General features: G+C 43.9%; 1 protein-coding gene across 7 annotated transcripts in view; it reads right to left on the bottom strand.

Annotated features, from left to right (window-relative positions):
* The window catches only part of CELSR1 (cadherin EGF LAG seven-pass G-type receptor 1), a 165,707-nt gene that overhangs the window by 86,839 nt on the left and 58,902 nt on the right, over nt 1-19,966 (bottom strand). For all 7 annotated transcript variants that reach the window (XM_071423862.1, XM_071423864.1, XM_071423865.1 and 4 more), the window contains exon 2: nt 9,472-10,110. In XM_071423862.1, coding sequence (XP_071279963.1) covers nt 9,472-10,110 — 639 coding nt within the window. The remainder of the gene's footprint in view (nt 1-9,471; nt 10,111-19,966) is intronic.

The raw sequence follows: 19,966 nt of genomic DNA, 5'->3' as shown, positions 1-19,966 counted from the left end.
TGGAGTATCCTCACGTTGAGTTGTAGAAAGTGAGGAGTGAGCGTGTGGCTCCCTGGAAGGCGCGTTGGGGGCAGCGAACAAAACCCGCCCCAGGAGGAGCGGGGCTGCCATGCAGGCACTGAACCATGGTGCTCTAAACAAAAGAGCATTGGCAACAACAATGAAGTTGTGGTTCCCACCACGCTCTGCACAACTGTAATTATCTTGATGTTCAAGGCCAAGGGCCTCAGTCTGGTGCTCAACTGTCGAAACTTTCAATCATCATAACACAAAGAACAGAGACACAAGAAACTATTTCATGCTTTTCTTTCCTTCCTAACAGGATATCATCCTGATACCCTCCTCTCTGCACTCAACCATCCTTCCTGCCACTTTGCCATTGTTTATCCACTGATGAAAACAAAAATGTGTAATTTGGGAATTATAAATATATATACAGAAGTCCAAACTGTTTTTCATAATTCAGTTTTACTGCTTCCCAGTTTTGTTTCCCAGTTTTTTATTTGCAGACAGGAGAAAAGGAGCTCCATTACCTTGATCCTTGAAAGCTAAATCTCTTTTTTGTTTTGGAAGATCTAGAATATTTCATTTCAAATGTCCTGAATTTTTTTTTTCTTTTGTTTTCACCTCTGATCTGCTGTGAACACGGTGAGGGGATTTTCAGAACATAAGGTATACTGGAAAAAAACATTATCTCATTATGATTTTATCTTCTGCACAAATAACTTATATGCAAGTTTTTGGGGTTTTCTCCTCGTTTCTCTCCCCCTTTTTTCTTATCTGATTCGTTTTCAGTGAGAAAAAACCACAACCACTTAAGGGGTAGTCTAACATATGGGTTGTTTTGACATTTAGCAAATGTATGTTTGGGTAATGAGAATGCACTTGTGCAGCTTAAAATTTTATCCAGCTAACCTTTTAGAAATTTAACAATAGGGAAAAAACTCCCTAAATCTTACAGTAAACAAGGCTCGACTTGGCTAAATTAATGAAAACACAATTGTAAACTATGGTCACAGAGAAATTTGCTGTTGTTTAATAAACTGCTATTTAAAATATTTTAATGAAAACAAACCTCCCTGCGTGTAATTCCTGTCAGACCAAGGATCTGCAATGCATATATATGTTCACAATAATGACAGTGTGTGGGAATTTAGCTACATCAGTGAGGAGGGGTTTTACATGTACCTATAAAATTATAATAGCAAATACCTTCACTTTGATGAATTACACTTTACTTCCCACAGTGAAGTATTTTTTATTTCAGTTTGACCAAAGATGATAAGAAAATGTGCTATAACAAAGGTTTTCAAAAAGCCTGGGAGAATTATGACTCCCATTTAGGTGTGGTAACAGAAATACCATCAATATAAAACCAGGAAAATAATTCCAGAAACTGCTCATAATTGACAGAGCAATGTCATACACAGTAAAATACAATAAAAGAGATTTCACATGCACTAGAATAAGGGGAATGCTAAACTGGGACCAGGCTGTTGTTGACCAGGATGCCAACAGGAAAGCTGAGGTGCTCTCTGTGGATCTCTGTGCCATTGGACACCACTGAGAGCTTGCACTCCCAGCACATTTCCTTGCCAAGGGGTGGGAAGAGAGGTCAGTGCCAGAGCCAGGCAGGCACCCACACCAGGTAGGCAGCTTGCCTTGCTCACACAAAGCAGGGTGCCTGACAGCAAACGGGAGCTGAGCTGGGCATGGTGTCAGGGTCAAATGTGCTCTTTCACACAGCTATTTAATGAAATTCAACTTGAAAAAAAGAGACTGAAACGCTAGCCACGGCAGAGGGCTTGGACTAGTTGATTTTTAGAGATCCCTTACCATCCTGAGGTTACACCTGGCCATCAGGGCTAGATACTGAACATCTGCATTGTAGAAGAGCTGGGTCAGCACTTGTCCCTCAGCTGCAACCCTGTCCCACCACAGTCTGTGCTTGCAGGCCCCTCATGTCAGCAAGCCTTGACTTTGTACTGTACAGGCCACAGCCAAAAACCCACAACCTTCTCTCCATCTTCCACCTGATCTCACAGACACCAAGGGCAGTAGGAGCCAGCAAGTGTGAAAATGTAACTGTGAGAATGGAACCATCCTGAAACAGGTTACTGCCCGAGTTATCTGGTCACTGAATTTTAGCTATATGCTACTTTTACTTTTTTTTTTAAATCAAAATCTGGGGAGAAAGTGTAAAATTGTCACTGATAGACTCTTCAGCTAACAAATGAGGAGAGTGGCTAAATGAAGGGAAGAAGCAGCCAGCCCCACAGCTGTCTTATGGAGAAGCAAAAGAAGATAAGCCATAATCAGTAAGGAGGATTTCCTAGACACAGAACTGTTTGGAAGCGCTGAATTCATAAGTATATTGGAGATTAATTACTAAGGTAGCTCCTGAAACCAGAGCTAAGTGATCACATTGGTGTGTGATCTGCTCCTTGCTTCCACAAAGCACCCAACGTGCCTCCACTGCAGGAGCACCCAGCAAGAACATGAGTCCTGTCAAATAATTATAAAACTAATTAAAAAGAACAAACACAACACGAGGTCTGTAGCTAGCTTTCCACATGACAGCAAAGGACTTTGATCAGTGCAAATATTTCCATGGGCAAGGAAGATAAGACACAAGGCTCCATGTGAGGCATCTGAGCCCCCAGCACTTGCAGCAGGCCAGCTGAATCAAAGAGCATCCCACATGCAGCACCTTGGGGTGGGGGCAAGGAGGGTTTGGACATGGCTGAGGAAACTGTGGAACTTTAAACAGTAGCTAGTTTATGCACATCAGGAGGAGGGTAATGCGATAAAACTCTTTGCCTGGGTTTAAGAAAAAGCATAGCAGATTGCTGTGAAGGCTGCAGGCCATGTACAGCATTTGAGAGCTAAACTGTCAACAAAGACACCACAGTAATCCAATTAGCACAGGCTCTTTGCATCCTGACAAGTGAGCGTAGGCTGAAGATTAGCTGAAGGACATGCCCTCCAGATAAAAACCCACCTAGAGAAATGGTAGACTTCTTCAGTGAGTCCTGAGAACCTGATATAAACTCCAGATCTGCAACATTCATCTCCTGTGACTTGGTGATAGACATGGACAGGAATATAATCAACAGAAACATGACAATAATAGACTTCAGAATTTGACTGATTTTTTTTTTTACTCTGTTTTTATTTTTTCACTTATCTTCTGGAGGAGGCAGTCATGCAGTTGTGATATCTGGGCCACAGCCCCAGTGCAGCATCATTTGGATCCAGCTGTAAGGCTGTGGTGTGCTGGCCCCATCCCTGCATGCATGAACAGCAAAACTTGCCACAAAAAGAAGCAAGGACCTGTTTTAACATGCACAGCAAATCTCAGAGTTAAACACACCAGGTGAGTGGGTGTACAGACTTCTGCTGAGAATCCGTGTCAGGAAGGAAATGCCTTTCCCAGGGATCCCCCCAGGATTCCAGCCATGGGCAGCCCAGGAGTGGCCCTTCCCCAGCTGCTCTTGACCTGCTTTTGATGCAGTCCAGGACACAATTGGCTTTCTGGGCTGTAAGAGCACATTGCCAGTTCACATCCAGCCTCACAACCACCAGCACCTCTGAGTCCTTCCTGGCAGGGCTGCTCTCCATCTGTTCATCCCCCAGACTGTGTTGGTACCAGGGGTGCTCCAACCCAGGTGCAGGACCTTGCTTTTGGTCTTCTTAAACCTCATGAGATTCTCATGGCAACACCATGCATTTCTTGAGCTTGTCCAGGTCCCTCTGGATGGCATCCCATCCTTCAGGTGTGTGATTGCACCACTCAGCTTGGTGTCATCTGAGAAATCTGCAGATGGTGTGCTTGATCCCTATGTCTATGTCATTGATGAAGATAATAAATAACACTAATGACAGCCTGTTCCATCTTTTACACCAGTCATGCTCTGAAAAGCATTTGGAGGATTTAAGCTCTGCTTCTGGACCATCCACCTCCCTGCTTATGGGGCCCTTGCAGCTACCCAAGTGCTGTAAGCACTGGGGGCTTGGAAGGGGCTGGGAGGAAACAGAGGCACCTGGCTTTACACAACTGCTGCCAACGTGGGGGCACAGCTTGCCATGCCTACACCCACAGAGGTAACTGCTTACAGGCAGAAAAGGGCTGATGAAACAGAGAAAGTTGAAGATGGATGGAAAAGACTGTGCTGGGACAACAGCCAAGGAGTATTAATTGTAAGGATGGATCTTACAAGCAAACAATTATTTATGTTTCCATCAGATGTGAAAAAGCTGCAGAGAGTCAGGTCCACAGCAATTAAAGGAAGTGGTGATGCTGTTATGCAGATCTAGTTTCACAACAAGCATCAGAATAATGGCATGGCATAGCACTGCTGAAAAAGAAAAAAATAGAAAAATGTCTAAACCTTCAACGCTGTCCAGACTTTCACTGGCATGCCATCACCCTCCACAAGCTTTTTCACAGTACTGGCATACAGAAACTGCAAGGTAAGGCAACCAGGTATTCTACTTGAGGCACTGAGAAACAATGAAAGTTAGTCAGCACTCTTCTTCAATTTCTCCTGCATCCAAAACCAACAGAAAAACTTCATAAAACTCCATTAAGAGTTCAAATTCTGGAAATACTGCAAATCATCCAGCATTCTAATAACTGTAATTGTATTTAAACTGTTAAAATTGTCTATATGTTTTATTAGACCCTGTCTAGGTTTTTATCTCTTTAGTATGTAAAACCATGTGGAGTCCAGTAGCATAACTCTGAAGGCCTAGACTAAAAGATACTGTTAAGCAGCAATGATACAAAACATATCAGTATCTTTGTTGTGTTTCCTTAATATTTGACTGAAGAATCAGAGATATGATCAATGAAGCTGTCACATGGCAAGGACAATGTCCCTGCATTCATGGCAGAGTTTGTGGATGACAGAATTTCTTGTTTGATGTTTTGTATTAAAGAAAAACTTGGTCACAGCTGCTTGAAAATGTTGTCAAGCCCTATAGGCCAGTAAGGATAACCTGTGTTCATACTTGCTGTCACAAAACCACAGCCTTCCATAAGCTAAACAAGGAGTTAAAGATGCAGGGAGGAAGGAATCAAATTTAGCTTTGCTGTACAGGATTTGGCTGTTACACACCTGTGATCCCAACAAGCTGCAGAAGTGCAACTGAGGGTGGAATTTCAGACCTTCTTGCACGAGATAAAACACTCATTATGACTACTGTGGCTGCCAGATTTCTCTACCTCAAAGCTGAAATTCCCTGAAATAAATCTTTCTGGCCTGAAAAAGGAGAATCTGGTATCAGAGTGAGCTGAGAAATTACTATCTGAAGAATGGGTATAAGTAAAGATAAAGCAGAAGATATCCTCACATTTACTTTTATGTTCTATGTTTGCAAGAGCCAAACACTGAGAACTTACTAAGCAATATGATTAGGAACTTCTGGCAGGATGCTGAGAAACCAGCTATAATTACCTTCTTGTGACACAAAGTTTGAATTCATAGCAGGCACATTAGATGTAATGATTCCTCATGTCAATATGGTATCACAAATACAAATTAGGAGGGAAAAAAGTGTAACATGCAGAAAATCTCTAATTGCTGTATTTGATTACTAGAAGATTTACAACCATGTAAGATTTCTCCTCTCTCTGAAGTGAAATCCAAGGAGAGATGCAAAGGATATGGGGAATTCTCTGATGATCTTTTTCCCCTACAAACTGCTCCTTGCTAGGGGTTGCATAGCAAAGGAGGCAGAGAGAATGTGATAATGCTAAGGAGAACTGTGGGAACATTGAATTTCTTCTTTATTTCAGGAGTTGGTTTCTTTTCCATTAGAGTGCTTTTGTTCTGTGTTGATTAAATTTTGCTTTTTGGGAACATGACCATAGAGGAGAGCAGTCTTGGTGGCTGCTGAGCAGGAGCACCACGAGAACAGCACTGGAGGAGGCACCACTCATGGCAGGGCAGGAACAGTGGGAATTCACACCCAAAAAGGTGCTGATTTATGGCCACAGTGGTGTGCTCCATAGGAGGCACCAGGATGGGGCTGGAAGTGCAGCTCATGCAGGAACTGCTGCGGCATCCATGCCCCTAAAACAGTGCCCATGACATGATCCATTTGCACTTCAGGGGTTGCTCCCTGGGGAGTACAGACAATTTCACCTGTGTCTAAGCCTTCACCTACAGCTCATCCCAGCTGCTTCTGCAGTGCTCAAAGATATATGAAATGAAGCTGGAAAAATTATACAGGCTTTATATAGTGTTCAGTAAATTTGTTTCCTTAACTAAAATTACATCCTTTAACCTTTAGTCATGCACACAGCTCTCTGCCATCAATGGCACAACAATTAGTATGCACATTGCTTACTTCCCTACACCGATTTGTATATAACGAAGTTAAAGATGTTGTAAGTCTGAAAAAAAAAAAAGGATTAAAAATACATGTACTTCCTCACTCACATCCTTACATCACAGGAAGTGAAGTTCATTCCAAATCACCACAGCCTAGGCAGTAATTAGGTTTCAGAAATACCTTGTGGAAGCTCAGTTTACCTTTGTGCCCGTAACAGAAGACTCCTGAAGACAGGGAAACTTTCATCATGTATAAATGACTAACAATTACATGGAACCAAATGGAGGGCTTCAAAGCAGGGTGGAAAAATGGAGGGAAATTCCATCCTATTAAGATAGGACATAATTGTCTTGTACAGGAAATAAACACTATATTTTTAGCAGGTGACTAGTCAGATAGAATCAGTACAGGGTTATGATTGTGTAGTGATTTCTCATCAAATTGCAGCCTATCTCCCCAGAGAGATGACAGATCTTAGTATTTTCTTATAATTATTTTTCTATGTAGGCTCTTAATTGGGAAATGGAAACATGAGAGCTCCCAAAGCAGACTGCATTTCATAGACTATTACCATTCATATTTCATCTTTTACAATTAATTAAAAGATTTGTAGGTACCTCATACTGGTATGTTACTACACCAAGTTGTACCATGATAAAATTTCAGTAATACCAGAATCTTCCAGCCTTCAGACTTGGCAATTCCCTGCTCATTCCAATTTATGGCCACTGCATTCCATAAGCCAACACACACTGCTGCTATTGAAACCAACCTGTGCTATTTACAGATCAAATAGATAGAAAATCTGGAATGCTGTAAACAATAAATTTACATCCAAGCTGAAAACACAATATTATGATTAATAGACATAAACTGAACTTGCAAATGGATATGAATATATTTAAATTATTAAAATCATAGGTAAAGTAACAATACTTAAAGGAGATTGGGACAAAATTCAATGATGCACCTTCATTAAATATTTCTGGTAATAGATTTCTTGTTGATAACATTTTTAACCCTGCTTTGTAAAGGGGTTGAAAATCAAGGAACTAATGGCCACCATATGTGGGTAGATGTTTGGCTTTGATGAACAAAACATTGTTATGCAACATGGAACCTAAAGGCATCAAAGCAACTTCAACCAATCCCAGAACAGATACTAAATTTCTACTGCATTCATCCAGTAACAAAACAGAAATATTCTACAATATTTGCATCGATTTTTGGGATAAAGTATTCCAGAGCCCTCTTTGTCATGGTTGGAAGTGTTTTTCCCTGGCCAATCTGAATATGATCAAACTATCCTTTCACAGAAGTGTTTCACTCAAGTGTAGCTAATTCTGAAACCTAAAGACAACAAAGCTATAAGCAGTGCTCCCTCCTTAACTTCTGACCACTTTAATACCCTGACAGTAGGACAGTTAATTTTTAACTCAACAATTATGCACTGAAAATAGACCTACAGATCAAATCTTTCTTTGTGTATGAATAATATGGTGTTTCTCTTCTAAATATGTGCTGCTTGTTCTGACTACAGCATTAAGTATTAAACATGTTCATCAATTATTAATATAAGCTTATTATCTTTCATTCTAAAAGTGTATTTAGCTTTTTTTTTCTGAAGATTTCTAGCAAGAGATTCTAAAAATGTGATGGAATGCATGTCATTCCAAAACTAAGATATGGATGCATTAACTTCATTTTTATGCATATCTTTGGTTAATGAATCTTGCTACTTCCTATTTACAGTACAATAGTATACAAACATTTTAAATGAAATCTACTGATCATAAAATCTATTTTGTGATGCCCAGTTCTGTGTGTATTGTGCATTTATGGATAATGGACTTTCAAATGTATTTCACTGTGGAACTTGTTCATGAGAAGCTTGACATGAAAGTAACTCCTCAACAAACACCAAATATTCCAACCATCTCACAGTTCTATTCAGGGTTTCTCCCATCAGGCAAAAAAATTTTTCTCATCTTATCAGATTGGTCCTGCTGCCCCAAGCCCTGCATAAATTTGAGGGAGCATCTCCTGTCCCCCATGCAGGGAAAAGCCCAGTTCCTTTGCTGCCATGTCCCTGCTTGCTAACTCCTGGCTCCTTCCACAGTCACATTTTTGATGACAGCCCTGAGGCAAAAGCCAGAGACTGTGAAGGAAAAGCCTTCCACCTGGAGGGCTGGATCCACATCAACGAGATTTTTTTTACATTAGAATTTAAATAATTTATGGTTTCAGTTTTTTATAACTTCAGCAGTGAGAGGCAGTGTTGGGAACCAACCCCCTCTGCTCCACCCCTTGTTTGCAGGGGTCACAGCAGACATTGCTGAGCTGTCAGTGTAAATTACAGCTGGCAGCACGTCAGTGTAGAATGCTTAAATATGTGTGCAATTTCAAATACATAAATAATCTCACTGACTTTACTGAAGCACCAGAAAACATTCACCTAATATTCTTTTGTAACTTCTCAGGAGTATTTGAGAAGCAGCACTTTGATCTTTATTAGCTGTCAAGTCCATGATGAGACAAAGTACGTTCCCCAGCGGGCTGTGGAGACAGGCCTGGAAGCAGCTACGTCCTTCTTATCTGAATATTTACAAACCAGAGCTGAGTTACAGCATTTCCCTTAAGTGTGTATTACTGCAGCTTTTTGGGAACAAGAACAATGCTAATGCTCTGTGCTGGCTGATGACCAAGGGCTGAGGAGCTCCTGTCGAGACTGTGCACCCACACTGTGCCCCGGTAGGTGAAGGGGCCTGCAATGGGTTTACATGCAAACCCATGAACCAGGAGATGTGTCCCACCTTTTTCCTTCCACACAGAAGAAATGTGTCTGCATAAAGCATTTTGAGCAGAAATTCACACAGTGCAAATCTCTTCAGCAAGCTGACAGTCCCCCAGCATGACCTGGAGCAAGGCACGGTTCCTACCACTGTGCACACACAGAGAAACGGGCCTTACCCACCCTAAGTGACACCCACAAACCTTCTCGTGACTAGAAGGCAGCGCCAGGAGTTTCCCTCCCTTTGCCTAAGAATGCCAGCAATTTCAGCTTGCCACAGAGCTGGCCTGGCTGCTGGTCTGACATATAAATCACGGGCCCCAGATAAGATAACCACGTACCGGTGTAGTCCTCGTAGCACTCGCAGGTGTAGCCGCCCTCGCGGCTGCGGCAGAGCCCGTGGCTCCCGCAGGGGTTGGAGTAGCACAGGTCGATTTCCGTCTCGCAGTAGTCGCCGGTGAAGCCCGGGGGGCAGCGGCACCGCAGCCCGTTGATGGGGTGGATGGGGCGGAACAGGACCGTGTTGGAGCTGATGAACGGCGCCGAGCTGTCGAACTTCAGCACGGAGACGCACTTCATGTAGTTCTCGCAGGGCTCGCGCAAGCAGATGTTGTCGTCGAAAGGCAGCACCCTCTGTGTGGAAATCAGCGTCAGCAGCGTCCTGTTGAGGTAGATCTGCTCCTGCAGGTCCTCAGAGGGGAAGAACTTGTTTCGAATGCCACCAGGGAGCAAGGCCGAGAAGGTCACGTTCAGGATATTGGAGCTGACGTCCGTGTCGTTTTGGATGTTGAAAACAAAGATGCCATCCTTGGCGGTGGAGAGCACGGTTGCCACCCCCTCCACAAAGAGGGACAGGAGGGGAGAAAGGAACCTCTCCTGGGACATGTTCTCCAGCCGCACTGTGATGCTGTTGGTGAGCATGTCATCCGTGATGATGGTGACACGCAGGGTGCAGACTGCAGTGACACTGTGAACACCATCTGAAGGGAAGGGAGAAAATAACAGCCGTGTCAGAGAGCAGGCTTCAACCTATGGACAGAGAGGCTCCCACAGCCTCCTGAAAATGAAACAGACCTGCAAGGCACTCAGCTCAGGGCACCAGGATGAGAGAGGGAAATGTATCCACCTTCTGAAGTTATTACCATTGCCTTTTCTCAGAAAAACAAAATAAAATTCCTTAAGAATTGTAACTCAAAGGACCCAAGACATCTCAAAGAGGCAAGAACACCTGGAGAAGATGCCAGGCAAATAACTAGCAAAGGTTAGTGTGTAAACAGTCTGAGGGCCCTATGATGGCCAAGGGAAACCAAGAGGGAGGTGACTCCTGTGACTGACTGCTAGTCTATAACTGGTGCTGGGAAGCTGCTGCTTTTCACAGCACAATACCAAAATTATTATCTTCAGGTGTGGTCTCAAGCTTAAAGAGCCAGGAACTCTGCACAGACAGAGAATTGTGACCAGAGCTTCAGATAAGTCATTTAAGGAAACAAGTCTTCACATCTGAGTGCTGGAACTTTTTCATTTCTCACATGTAACTTCTTAAAAATATTTTATGAATATTAGAAAAAAATTTAAATAAAATACGCCTGTAGTGAAAAGTGACATTTAAAAACTCTTCCATTTTATCCTTCCTTTAAGGCATTTTTGATACTGCTGTGCCTGTTCTGCAATAAAACCCATAATTATAAAAATATAGCACTAATACCTGACACTGGACTGAGAATTGCCACTGTAAAATTTCAGCACACCCTGAGGCTTACAGCAGCGCTGTGAATGTACAAATTCTAGATTATTCTGGCATTATGGAAAATAATTATGACACAGTGAGAGTGCTAAATTTAATCTAACTTCAATGCATGTGTGGAATGGGAAGTTGCATCATCACTGAAATCAAATCACTTACTTTAAATGTGTCTCCTTGCTAACATTAGGGACTCATTAAAATACAGATTGCATTACAGAAAATGTGGTTAGCATTAGAGCAGCATCTAGAAATCCCAGATGAGATCAAGAGTGGCTTCCGGTAGGAAATGTTCCTTCTGAAAGATGTCATAGTGTAAACAAACAACCTTAAATGGGCATGAGTTCATCTCATGAGAGAGATGAACTGGTTTGAGTGGCCAAAATGAGCCCCAGAGTGAGGTCAAGTACTAAGCCCAGTTTCCTTAGGCCACAGCTCAGTGTCACAGCCTTGCTCTGAAGTATCCCAGTGATAATAATACACAAGTAACCTGCCATTAAGCCTGATTTCAATTAAACCACAAGGTACATGCAGAAATGGATTTTGAATCACATCAGTGTAAATTGCATCAGGAACTGTGTTTAAATCTGTCAGTGTGAGATCAAAAAGTCTAACAGCATAGACTGCTAAATGTCATTTTGCTAAGGTTTGTTATCTCCAAGTGTAACTTTATGACCTATTATGGTCATGCAGGAATAGAACAGAAAAAATCAGAATTATTTCTTTCCTACTCACTGTCACCACTCCATCTCAAGTGTGGTTTTGTTTTAAAAAGAAATGTATTGTTGGAAGATTTTTCCTCCAGTTTTATAGCAGCAATATAGTAAATCACAGCAGCATAATTAACAAAATGGCTTTTGACTCCCTCCTCCTATCAGGTTGTCTGTAAAAGCTCAGCTGTTGACTTCTTCCCCACTGAAGCAGCTTTTATGCAAATAGAAAAATCTCTTCTTCTGTGTGCTACTTTAACTACTGCCTGGCTAAAACCAATCCACCAGGAGGGGACATTGTCTGGAGTGATCTGTTTGACTTCTCCCAGGTAACAAGTGGCAAGACAAGAGGAAAAGGCCTCAGGTTGCTCCAGGGGAGGTTTAGATTAAGTATGAGGAAGAATTTCTCCACCAAAAGGGTGCTCAGGCATTGGAACAGGCAGCCCAGGGAAGTGGTGGAGTCACCATTCCTGGAGGTGTTTAGAAGATGTGTGGATGTGGCCTTTAGGGACATGGTTCAATGGGGGGCTTGGCAAGGCTGGGTTAATGGTTGGACTCAATGATCTTAAAAGCCCTTTCCAAAATAAACAATTCTATGATTCTATGGGCCCATCACAGAAGCTCACATACCAGCTTTCATTTTCTCCCAAGTTTGCAAAAATCTCTTTCTTCTCTTCCTCGGACTCATTCTAGAAATCTGTAGTATCAGCTTCCATCAAGACCCAAAGCAACATTTACAAATTATTGGTAGCCAAAATCCTCATTGCAAACTCCTCCTATATGGTCTGTGGATTTCTGGTCAACAGACAACACAGGATTGGCAGTATTTTCATAAATGACATCCTCAGACTAGTTTACCCATGTCTATCATTTGCACAGCTCATTCCCCTGAAAGGCCAGAACAAACTATTCACTTTTTTTTTTCCTAAAGCAATTGACATTTGCCTGTTTGTCCCATAGGGTGCCTGAACTATTTTGCTATTTGTTGCACAATATGCTACAGAAGTTCCCTCATACCAGCCAGAATGCTGGACAATGGGTCCTTTTTTTAAGAAAACACTATGATCTATAGCCCGTGGTATGTATAGTAATAAGACAAAATAAGATCCACTGTCTGACAATGCAGTAGAGTCTACAAACTGTCATAATCAATATCAACTGTCACAATATGCAAGAGCTTCCCAGCATTCACAACAGCTATTCTGACACAGTTAATAAATCACTGGAAAAAAGCCTGGTGTCAGATACCACACAGCCTCCTTGTTCCATGGGCAGCACAAAAGAAAACTGGGCACAGACATATAGCTGCAAAATGAAGTTGTGTTTTAAAAGCCAACTCAGCTTTGTGCAACCCTGTTGCAGAGCATTAAAATAAAAAGAGAGTAAAAAAGGAGCAGAGCATGTGTGCTATAGGCAACAAAAGAATGGCACAGCCATAGAACTGTCTGGACAAGCGCCTCTTTCATATCTCAGATAGGCTGAGAGCAGCATCACAGGATCTGATCAGCTATTCATTCAGAAACTCAAGGAAAGTTCAAACAATCTGTGGTTTTATGAGACCAAATTAGTATCTATTCTACTTTCAACAGACAACATTGGCTTTGAGGTTGGGAACAACTGCAATAAAGAAAGTGGAATTTTTTTTTCTTTTTTGGGAAATTATTTAAGCCCTAAATACCCAGTAACATATGTGTTATGAGATTTACAATTGAAATACTCCATAAATATTTAAAAGGTTTCCTGCCAGAAATGCCAGAGAATTATCATTAGGAAGTACTGTTTTGTGGAGTGGCCATACTTCATGGCCTTCAGTGTTTGAGATGCCCAACCATATGCAGCTACCAAACTGCTAAAAAGGCTTAAATCATCTGAGCTTCCAAAGGTCTCATGATACAGCCATAAGAAGTCCCTATCATGTTTATGGCAGGTGCAAGATGGTTTCAGTCAGGGGTGTGAAACAACCTTCAAGTTGCTACACTGGAAAATTCTGGCTGCACTTTACTCTTTGGAGCAGATCTTGGAACAGATGAGTGCACACACATTCCCCAGGCTTAGCTGTCACCAGTTCTCACAGCCATCATGTGGGGGCTTCAGCAAACCTGCTGGGTGCAGGAGTCTTCCTAAAGGGGCTCTAAACACTCAGATCCTGCTGGCAGATGGGATGTGCAGGCATCCTGCTAAGAGTGATTTGAGCAGACAGCCTGGATCTTAGCAGCCCCAGCCACCCAGATAGCCTGAGGAAAGGGAAACACAGGACAGACCAAAGAAAGAAAAAGGATTCAACCAACCCCTTGGTGGCTTGGCTCCTAAATCCCTGTACCAATGGCTTTTGTCACTTTGTCCTCAAGTTTCTCTTCCATAAAATAGGGATAATAGCATTTAACATGTACACTGTGAAATAGTGATGATGAAATGTTGACACACTGGGGTAACAACAAAAGCAACACAAATGTCCTTAAGAAATCATAAAAGGTTCTTTTAAGAGCTTTTGCAGCCAAGTTTATCAAAAACAAGGTGGAAGATTAAAATAAGACTCTTACTGTCTCACAGACCTGTGAATGAACAAAGAGAATTCTGGACAGCTGGTGGCTACACCAGAAATGTGTTCATTACAAATGTGGTGCCTGCACACTAAATTTTTATTCTGGCAATATTATTCTATGTATAATTTCCACAAAAGCACTCTCTACAAGAGTGCTTGGAAATCAAAGCAGACTGTTGTCTTTTGAGTCATTGTCATTGATGAAGAGGAGACTTACAACTAGATTTACTCATCTTCATCCTTCAAATTAATGAAAAGGTCTAATAGCAAACACATACCCTGATGCATTACAAAGAAAAGAGAAGACAAAAAAGGCTGATGAAAGCTTGATGCTCTCTAAAAGACATTAATAACTAGAAAATTGACTAAATAGGCATTGTTTCATTATTACCTTTACTTTACAACAAACCTTATCAAATCTGATACTTTAATCTCAGCTTTCTATCTTCTGGCAGTCTGTAAACCAAAGAATTTTATTATCTAGAAATGTAAACACAGCAAAGTTTAACTGAAATGCATATTTGGCAATGGTAGCACCTGGCCAGAAAGGTTCTTTTGTTTCTTTTTTAAGTTTGCAGAAATAAAATAATTAACACTATTTTTAGCTTATTACATACAAAGGTCTTAGTACCATTTTTGAAAGCTGCATACTTTAGCATCAGAGCTTTCTTTCACAGATATACCAATGCAAACCCATTCTAATTTTGCTTTATCACACATCTGGAAATAGCAGATGCCAGTTTGTACAACAGCCATGCAAAATCCTTGGCTAGCAATCCACAGGTTCAAATAACCTCTTGTTCTTCCCAGATCATAAGAAGCAGCTGTGGCCATGGGTAGCAGCCACTGCTTGGTAACAGGCCTTGGAATAACCAAAGCTGCATCCCCATTGCTTCCAGCCATGTCTTTACACACAGGAGTGAATACACACCCAGCCCAGCACTAAACCTGGAATTACTGATGAGGATGCTGAGCTTTTAGTGTCCTCTCCACAGCTTGGGTGTCAGTAGCACATCAGTAGCACCAGGTCACAGAAATGAATACTGCAGGCAATGCTTGCCTGTCTGAGCAGGGCTGGCACCCAAACCACACTTCCCACTGAGCAAACAGCAGTAAAAAATCAACATGTGTCAATAAAAGTGAGACAGAGTGCACAGTCCTGCCCTGAGCTTTAGCTTGCCTCAGAGAATCTGCCACCATTGCAGAGCTGACTCCTTTTCTTGCATTTTGCTTCCACCACCATGGGAGCAGATTTAAAATGCATAAAATATCAGTGTGCTAATATTGTCCCTTCCAAACCATTGCTGTAGGCATTACAAAGCTTCACATCCGTGAGTAGAAATAAGAACTCTATGAACACTCATAAGATAAACTCCTTAAAATATCTTCTGTGTTACAGAAAATTCAGGAGCTTATAATGCAAAGAAAATATCCTGAAAGAAAATAAACTGCACAGAAAATGGCAGGTGGAAACCTAAGCAAGATTCCTTGCTGAAACACCAGAAAGGCATGACCAGAAAGGAAAAGCAAAGTGGACATAATTGTGAATTTAAAGATCTCCCATCTCGGGGTTTTCCCAGTTATCAAGCAGCCTCACTGAGGAAGTGTTTCAGGTTAGAAAGTGTATATGACCCCAGTTTTAGTGTCCCCCCAGGGCACCCTTGAAAAGGAAGCTGGTGATGGCTTTGGTCTTAGCTTTCCAAAAGACAACCACAACATCCAGTGGCAAATATCCTCTCTGTGTCCCTAAAGAGTCTCTGTTTTGTAGCTGGAACAGCTCAAAGTGCAAAGGTGTCTTTTGCTAGAGAAAAGTGATTTTAAATGGTACAGTAACAGAAAAGTAACATCCATGAGAAATACACTCCATCACTTGCTGTAAAAAACATAACATTTTGTGTGTAATATCATATTATTTCTTAGGCAGCACTAATGAATTCTGTCAAAGCTCTCCTTTCCTAGGAATGGGAAACACTGCTGATGAACAATTCTGTCAATATGGGAAGTTGGGTGCAACTACATGGAGACTGTCCTTGGCCACATGAAGCTTATGTTATTGATTTTGTCCCTTTGTTTCAGGCTGCCAGTCAGCTCCCTGCATTTAGGAGCACTGACTGCCAACACAAGTTGTGGGCTTTGGAAACAATACATAAAAATAACTATCTATTATTCACACAATGCCAAAGGTTCATGTTGGAACCGCTGCTGTGAAGAATGTCAAAGCCCAGGTCTGCTCCCAAGCCCATTACACCAACAGGAAGATACCCGTGAACTTCAGTGGACTTCATTCCCTGCCAAAATTTGGCCTAGAGCCTAATTCCCAGAGTCACTGCCAGTGCACTCACACAGAGCTTTACTCCCAACCCTGCAGCCCCAGACAAGAACAGTCTGCCCAGGAAATGGTGCAGGGTTGAAAAATCAAAAGAGCAGAAAGCAAAACATGAGGGATGAGCAGGGCAAGCATGTGCTCACTAGAAACATGCCCCATGCACAGCACCTCCCGAGTTGTAAAGGTGGAAAGGATTTTCCTAAAATCAGGTGTCTGAATTTGTAACCCAACATCTCTCATTTTCCAGGAAGGATGAGCAGCTGCAGCCACCCTTCAGCAGATGCTCTGTTTTGAAAACATTGGCCAATGTTGCCCAGCATCATTTGGAGGAAAGAAGGTTTAGAGCACTCACAGGAAGAGGGAAGACAAAGATGTGTCATGGGGGTATTTAGATTTCAGGGTGAGGTGAAACAGGAGGCAGCTGTGGTACATGGTGTATGCAAGTACCTTGGCAGGTCCTGACTGAGCTGCAAGAAAGGGGGAAGTCCTGGGTGAGACATGCTTTTAGTGGAAAAGAAGATGTCTGGGATTAACTACAGCAAGACTGGCAGACTGATGGAAGACAAGCAATAGTCCACCCTGGCAGAGAGAGTGCCAATGTGTGACTGTGCCAGTGACCAGCTCTCCTTAAACCAGCATTCCCCACATTACCTCCAGCACCTTCCTGCTGCCACTGCAGCAACTCAGAGCACCCCAGGGGTCTGTCCCAGGCCACAAGGTATGCACCTGGGTCATGGCTGTGCATTGCCACTGCACTGCCCATGGCAGCATCAGCCACATCCCCACTTGTGAAATGATGTCAGGGTCATTGCAAGCAATGATCCCAACAAGTGTGTTCAGACATTCCAGGCAAAGCCACCTCTTCTGCTCACAAGATGCAGGCACTCTTAATTTCAAGTCAAACCTTGATGTACTTCTTTTTGCAAAGAAGATGAATATCTGGGACACCTGGGGAGAGTGGGCAGTGGCACTTGGGGCTCTCACCCCACAGTTCCCTTGGCAGCAGCCATAGCTGTACCAGCTAAATCAAACAGCTAAAAATACCCAAATTGTGGGAGGATAAATTGTTCATAAAGCAACTGTGAATTCCCAACGCACATAAGAGAAAAAAACAAACTAATTTTGGCATCATTATCTTTAATGTAGCCTATGCTGCTCAGGATTATTTACTTTGTACACAATACTGAAAAGAAAAAGAGCATATTTGAGTCTGCAGCTTGAACAGGGGTTAAGAACAAATTGATGCCAACTGGATTGCTCAACATTGTACAAGATTGCTGTTCTGAAACCAGCACCTGCAAGCTGAGAATTTTGAAATGTTAATTGGGTTGATAACACTAGTCTGGGGGAACATTTCCAGAGGGTAGGAGGTAAAGCAAGTTGGATCTGCTGACAAGAATAAGCCTTCTTGACTTCTAACTGCAGCAAGGCTGAAGATAGACCTCATTTCCTTGAACACCCTCCCACAGAATCACTTCTTGCTCTTCAGGTACCTGGTGCCCATGGGCTATAGCTTCTGCAGGGGGTGAGATACAGGCAACGGATGCTGACAGGGATGCAGGAGCAACAGGTTGAACAAGGAAACAAATCCCTGTCCTGAGCAGAAAGCATAAGTAGAAGGGATTTGGGACACTTAGAGGGAAGTATGATATGTGGGAAGATAGCATGAGCATGCTAACAACCAGCTCCTTACAGACTATTTAACTAAAGAGGAGATTTTCCTTCTAACTAAAATGCAAAGCAATTTTCCTTCTGGGCTCTGCACTCCTCCGTGTACCTCAGCTGGGTTTCTTTGTTAGCAAGGACTGGGCAGACTCCCCTGCCCAGCTGTGCTCGGCAGCAGGGCTGGGTCCCCACCTGTGCATCCTGCTCTGCTCCAGGCCACACCAGCCCCCTGTGGGGGACACAGCCCCAGAGCCTTGTCCCAGTCTGAGTCATGCCAGCCCTGCTGGGGTGCACAGCCCAGGAGCCCTGTCCCACTCTAGGCCACACCAGCCCCCTGTGGGGGACACAGCCCCAGAGCCCTGTCCTGCTCCAGGCCATGCCAGCCCTGGGTAGGGTGCACAGCCCTGGAGCCCTGTCCTGCTCCAGGCCATGCCAGCCCTGCTGGGGTGCACAGCCCAAGAGCCCTGTCCTGCTCCAGGCCACACCAGCCCTGGGTAGGGTGCACAGCCCCAGAGCCCTGCCCTAGTCCAGGCCATGCCAGCCCTGGTGGGGTGCACAGCCCCGGAGCCCTGTCCCACTCTAGGCCATGCCAACCCTGGTGGGGTGCACAGCCCAAGAGCCCTGTCCACTCTAGGCCATGCCAGCCCTGCTGGGGTGCACAGCCCAGGAGCCCTGTCCTGCTCCAGGCCATGCCAGCCCTGCTGGGGTGCACAGCCCAAGAGCCCTGTCCTGCTCCAGGCCACACCAGCCCTGGGTAGGGTGCACAGCCCCAGAGCCCTGCCCTAGTCCAGGCCATGCCAGCCCTGGTGGGGTGCACAGCCCCGGAGCCCTGTCCTGCTCCAGGCCATGCCAGCCCTGGTGGGGTGCACAGCCCAAGAGCCCTGTCCACTCTAGGCCATGCCAGCCCTGCTGGGGTGCACAGCCCCGGAGCCCTGCCCTAGTCCAGGCCATGCCAGCCCCTGGTGGGGTGCATAGCCCCAAAGCCTTGTCCCAGTCTGGGCCATGCCAGCCCCTGGTGGGGTGCACAGCCCCAGAGCCCTGCCCTAGTCCAGGCCATGCCAGCTCCTGGTGGGGTGCACAGCCCAGGAGCCCACCCTGCTGCTTCTCCACAGCCAGCTGCCAGCCACAATGCTGGTTCCAGACTCCCACTGAAGACAAGGATTTCCATTTAATGCTAATGTCCATGGAAACTGTGCACCTTACAGCACTCATCTGACCTGTTCAGCTGAAAAACCCTGCTCCAGATCGCTACACCAGATAAATTCATAGACTGACTAGCTGGGGCCTCCAGCACCTCCCATTAAGCTTGATCTTGTTTCATTTATAATCAAAACTATTGCCTAATTACTGCAATAATTTTCTCTGAACTTTAAAGGAAGAGGAGTTTAATATCATTCACATTTTAATTCTAATTAAATGCAGAGCTAAATGTTGTTAGCCAAAGGAGTTTCCCAGCAGACTCTCATGGCTTGCAGCCCCATCTCACAGTGTGCTGTGTGCTGTGGTGGTGGCTGCAGTGGCTTGGTGGGCACTGCTGGGCAGGCAGAGATGCCAGCAGCATTGAGGTGTGTGAAGCCCAGGCACAGGGAGCACTGCTGTCCCCTCACCCCACAGCCACAGGGCTTTTCCTGGGCCTCCACCTCCCCAGCTGCACCCAGTGCTACACAGGAGTTGAAAATCCATGGAAGCACTGGACAAACAACTGCAGTCATGGGATGCTCCAGCGTTAAATCTCCGTTCAGGCCATGGTCCTCAAGTAAATGATGCATTTTGTACAGAGGACATAAGAGCAGTGTGCTTACCCTGAGATGCTTTTACGTCATTTACCCCACTTCAAAAGGGACAGCCCCTG

Source organism: Agelaius tricolor, unplaced genomic scaffold (genome assembly GCF_023055355.1).
Source record: "Agelaius tricolor isolate 1412-34295 unplaced genomic scaffold, bAgeTri1.0.p SCAF_3, whole genome shotgun sequence".
Lineage (NCBI taxonomy): Eukaryota > Metazoa > Chordata > Aves > Passeriformes > Icteridae > Agelaius > Agelaius tricolor.
The sequence above is the reverse complement of the archived record's forward strand: the minus strand, read 5'-3'. Positions and strand labels throughout refer to the sequence as shown.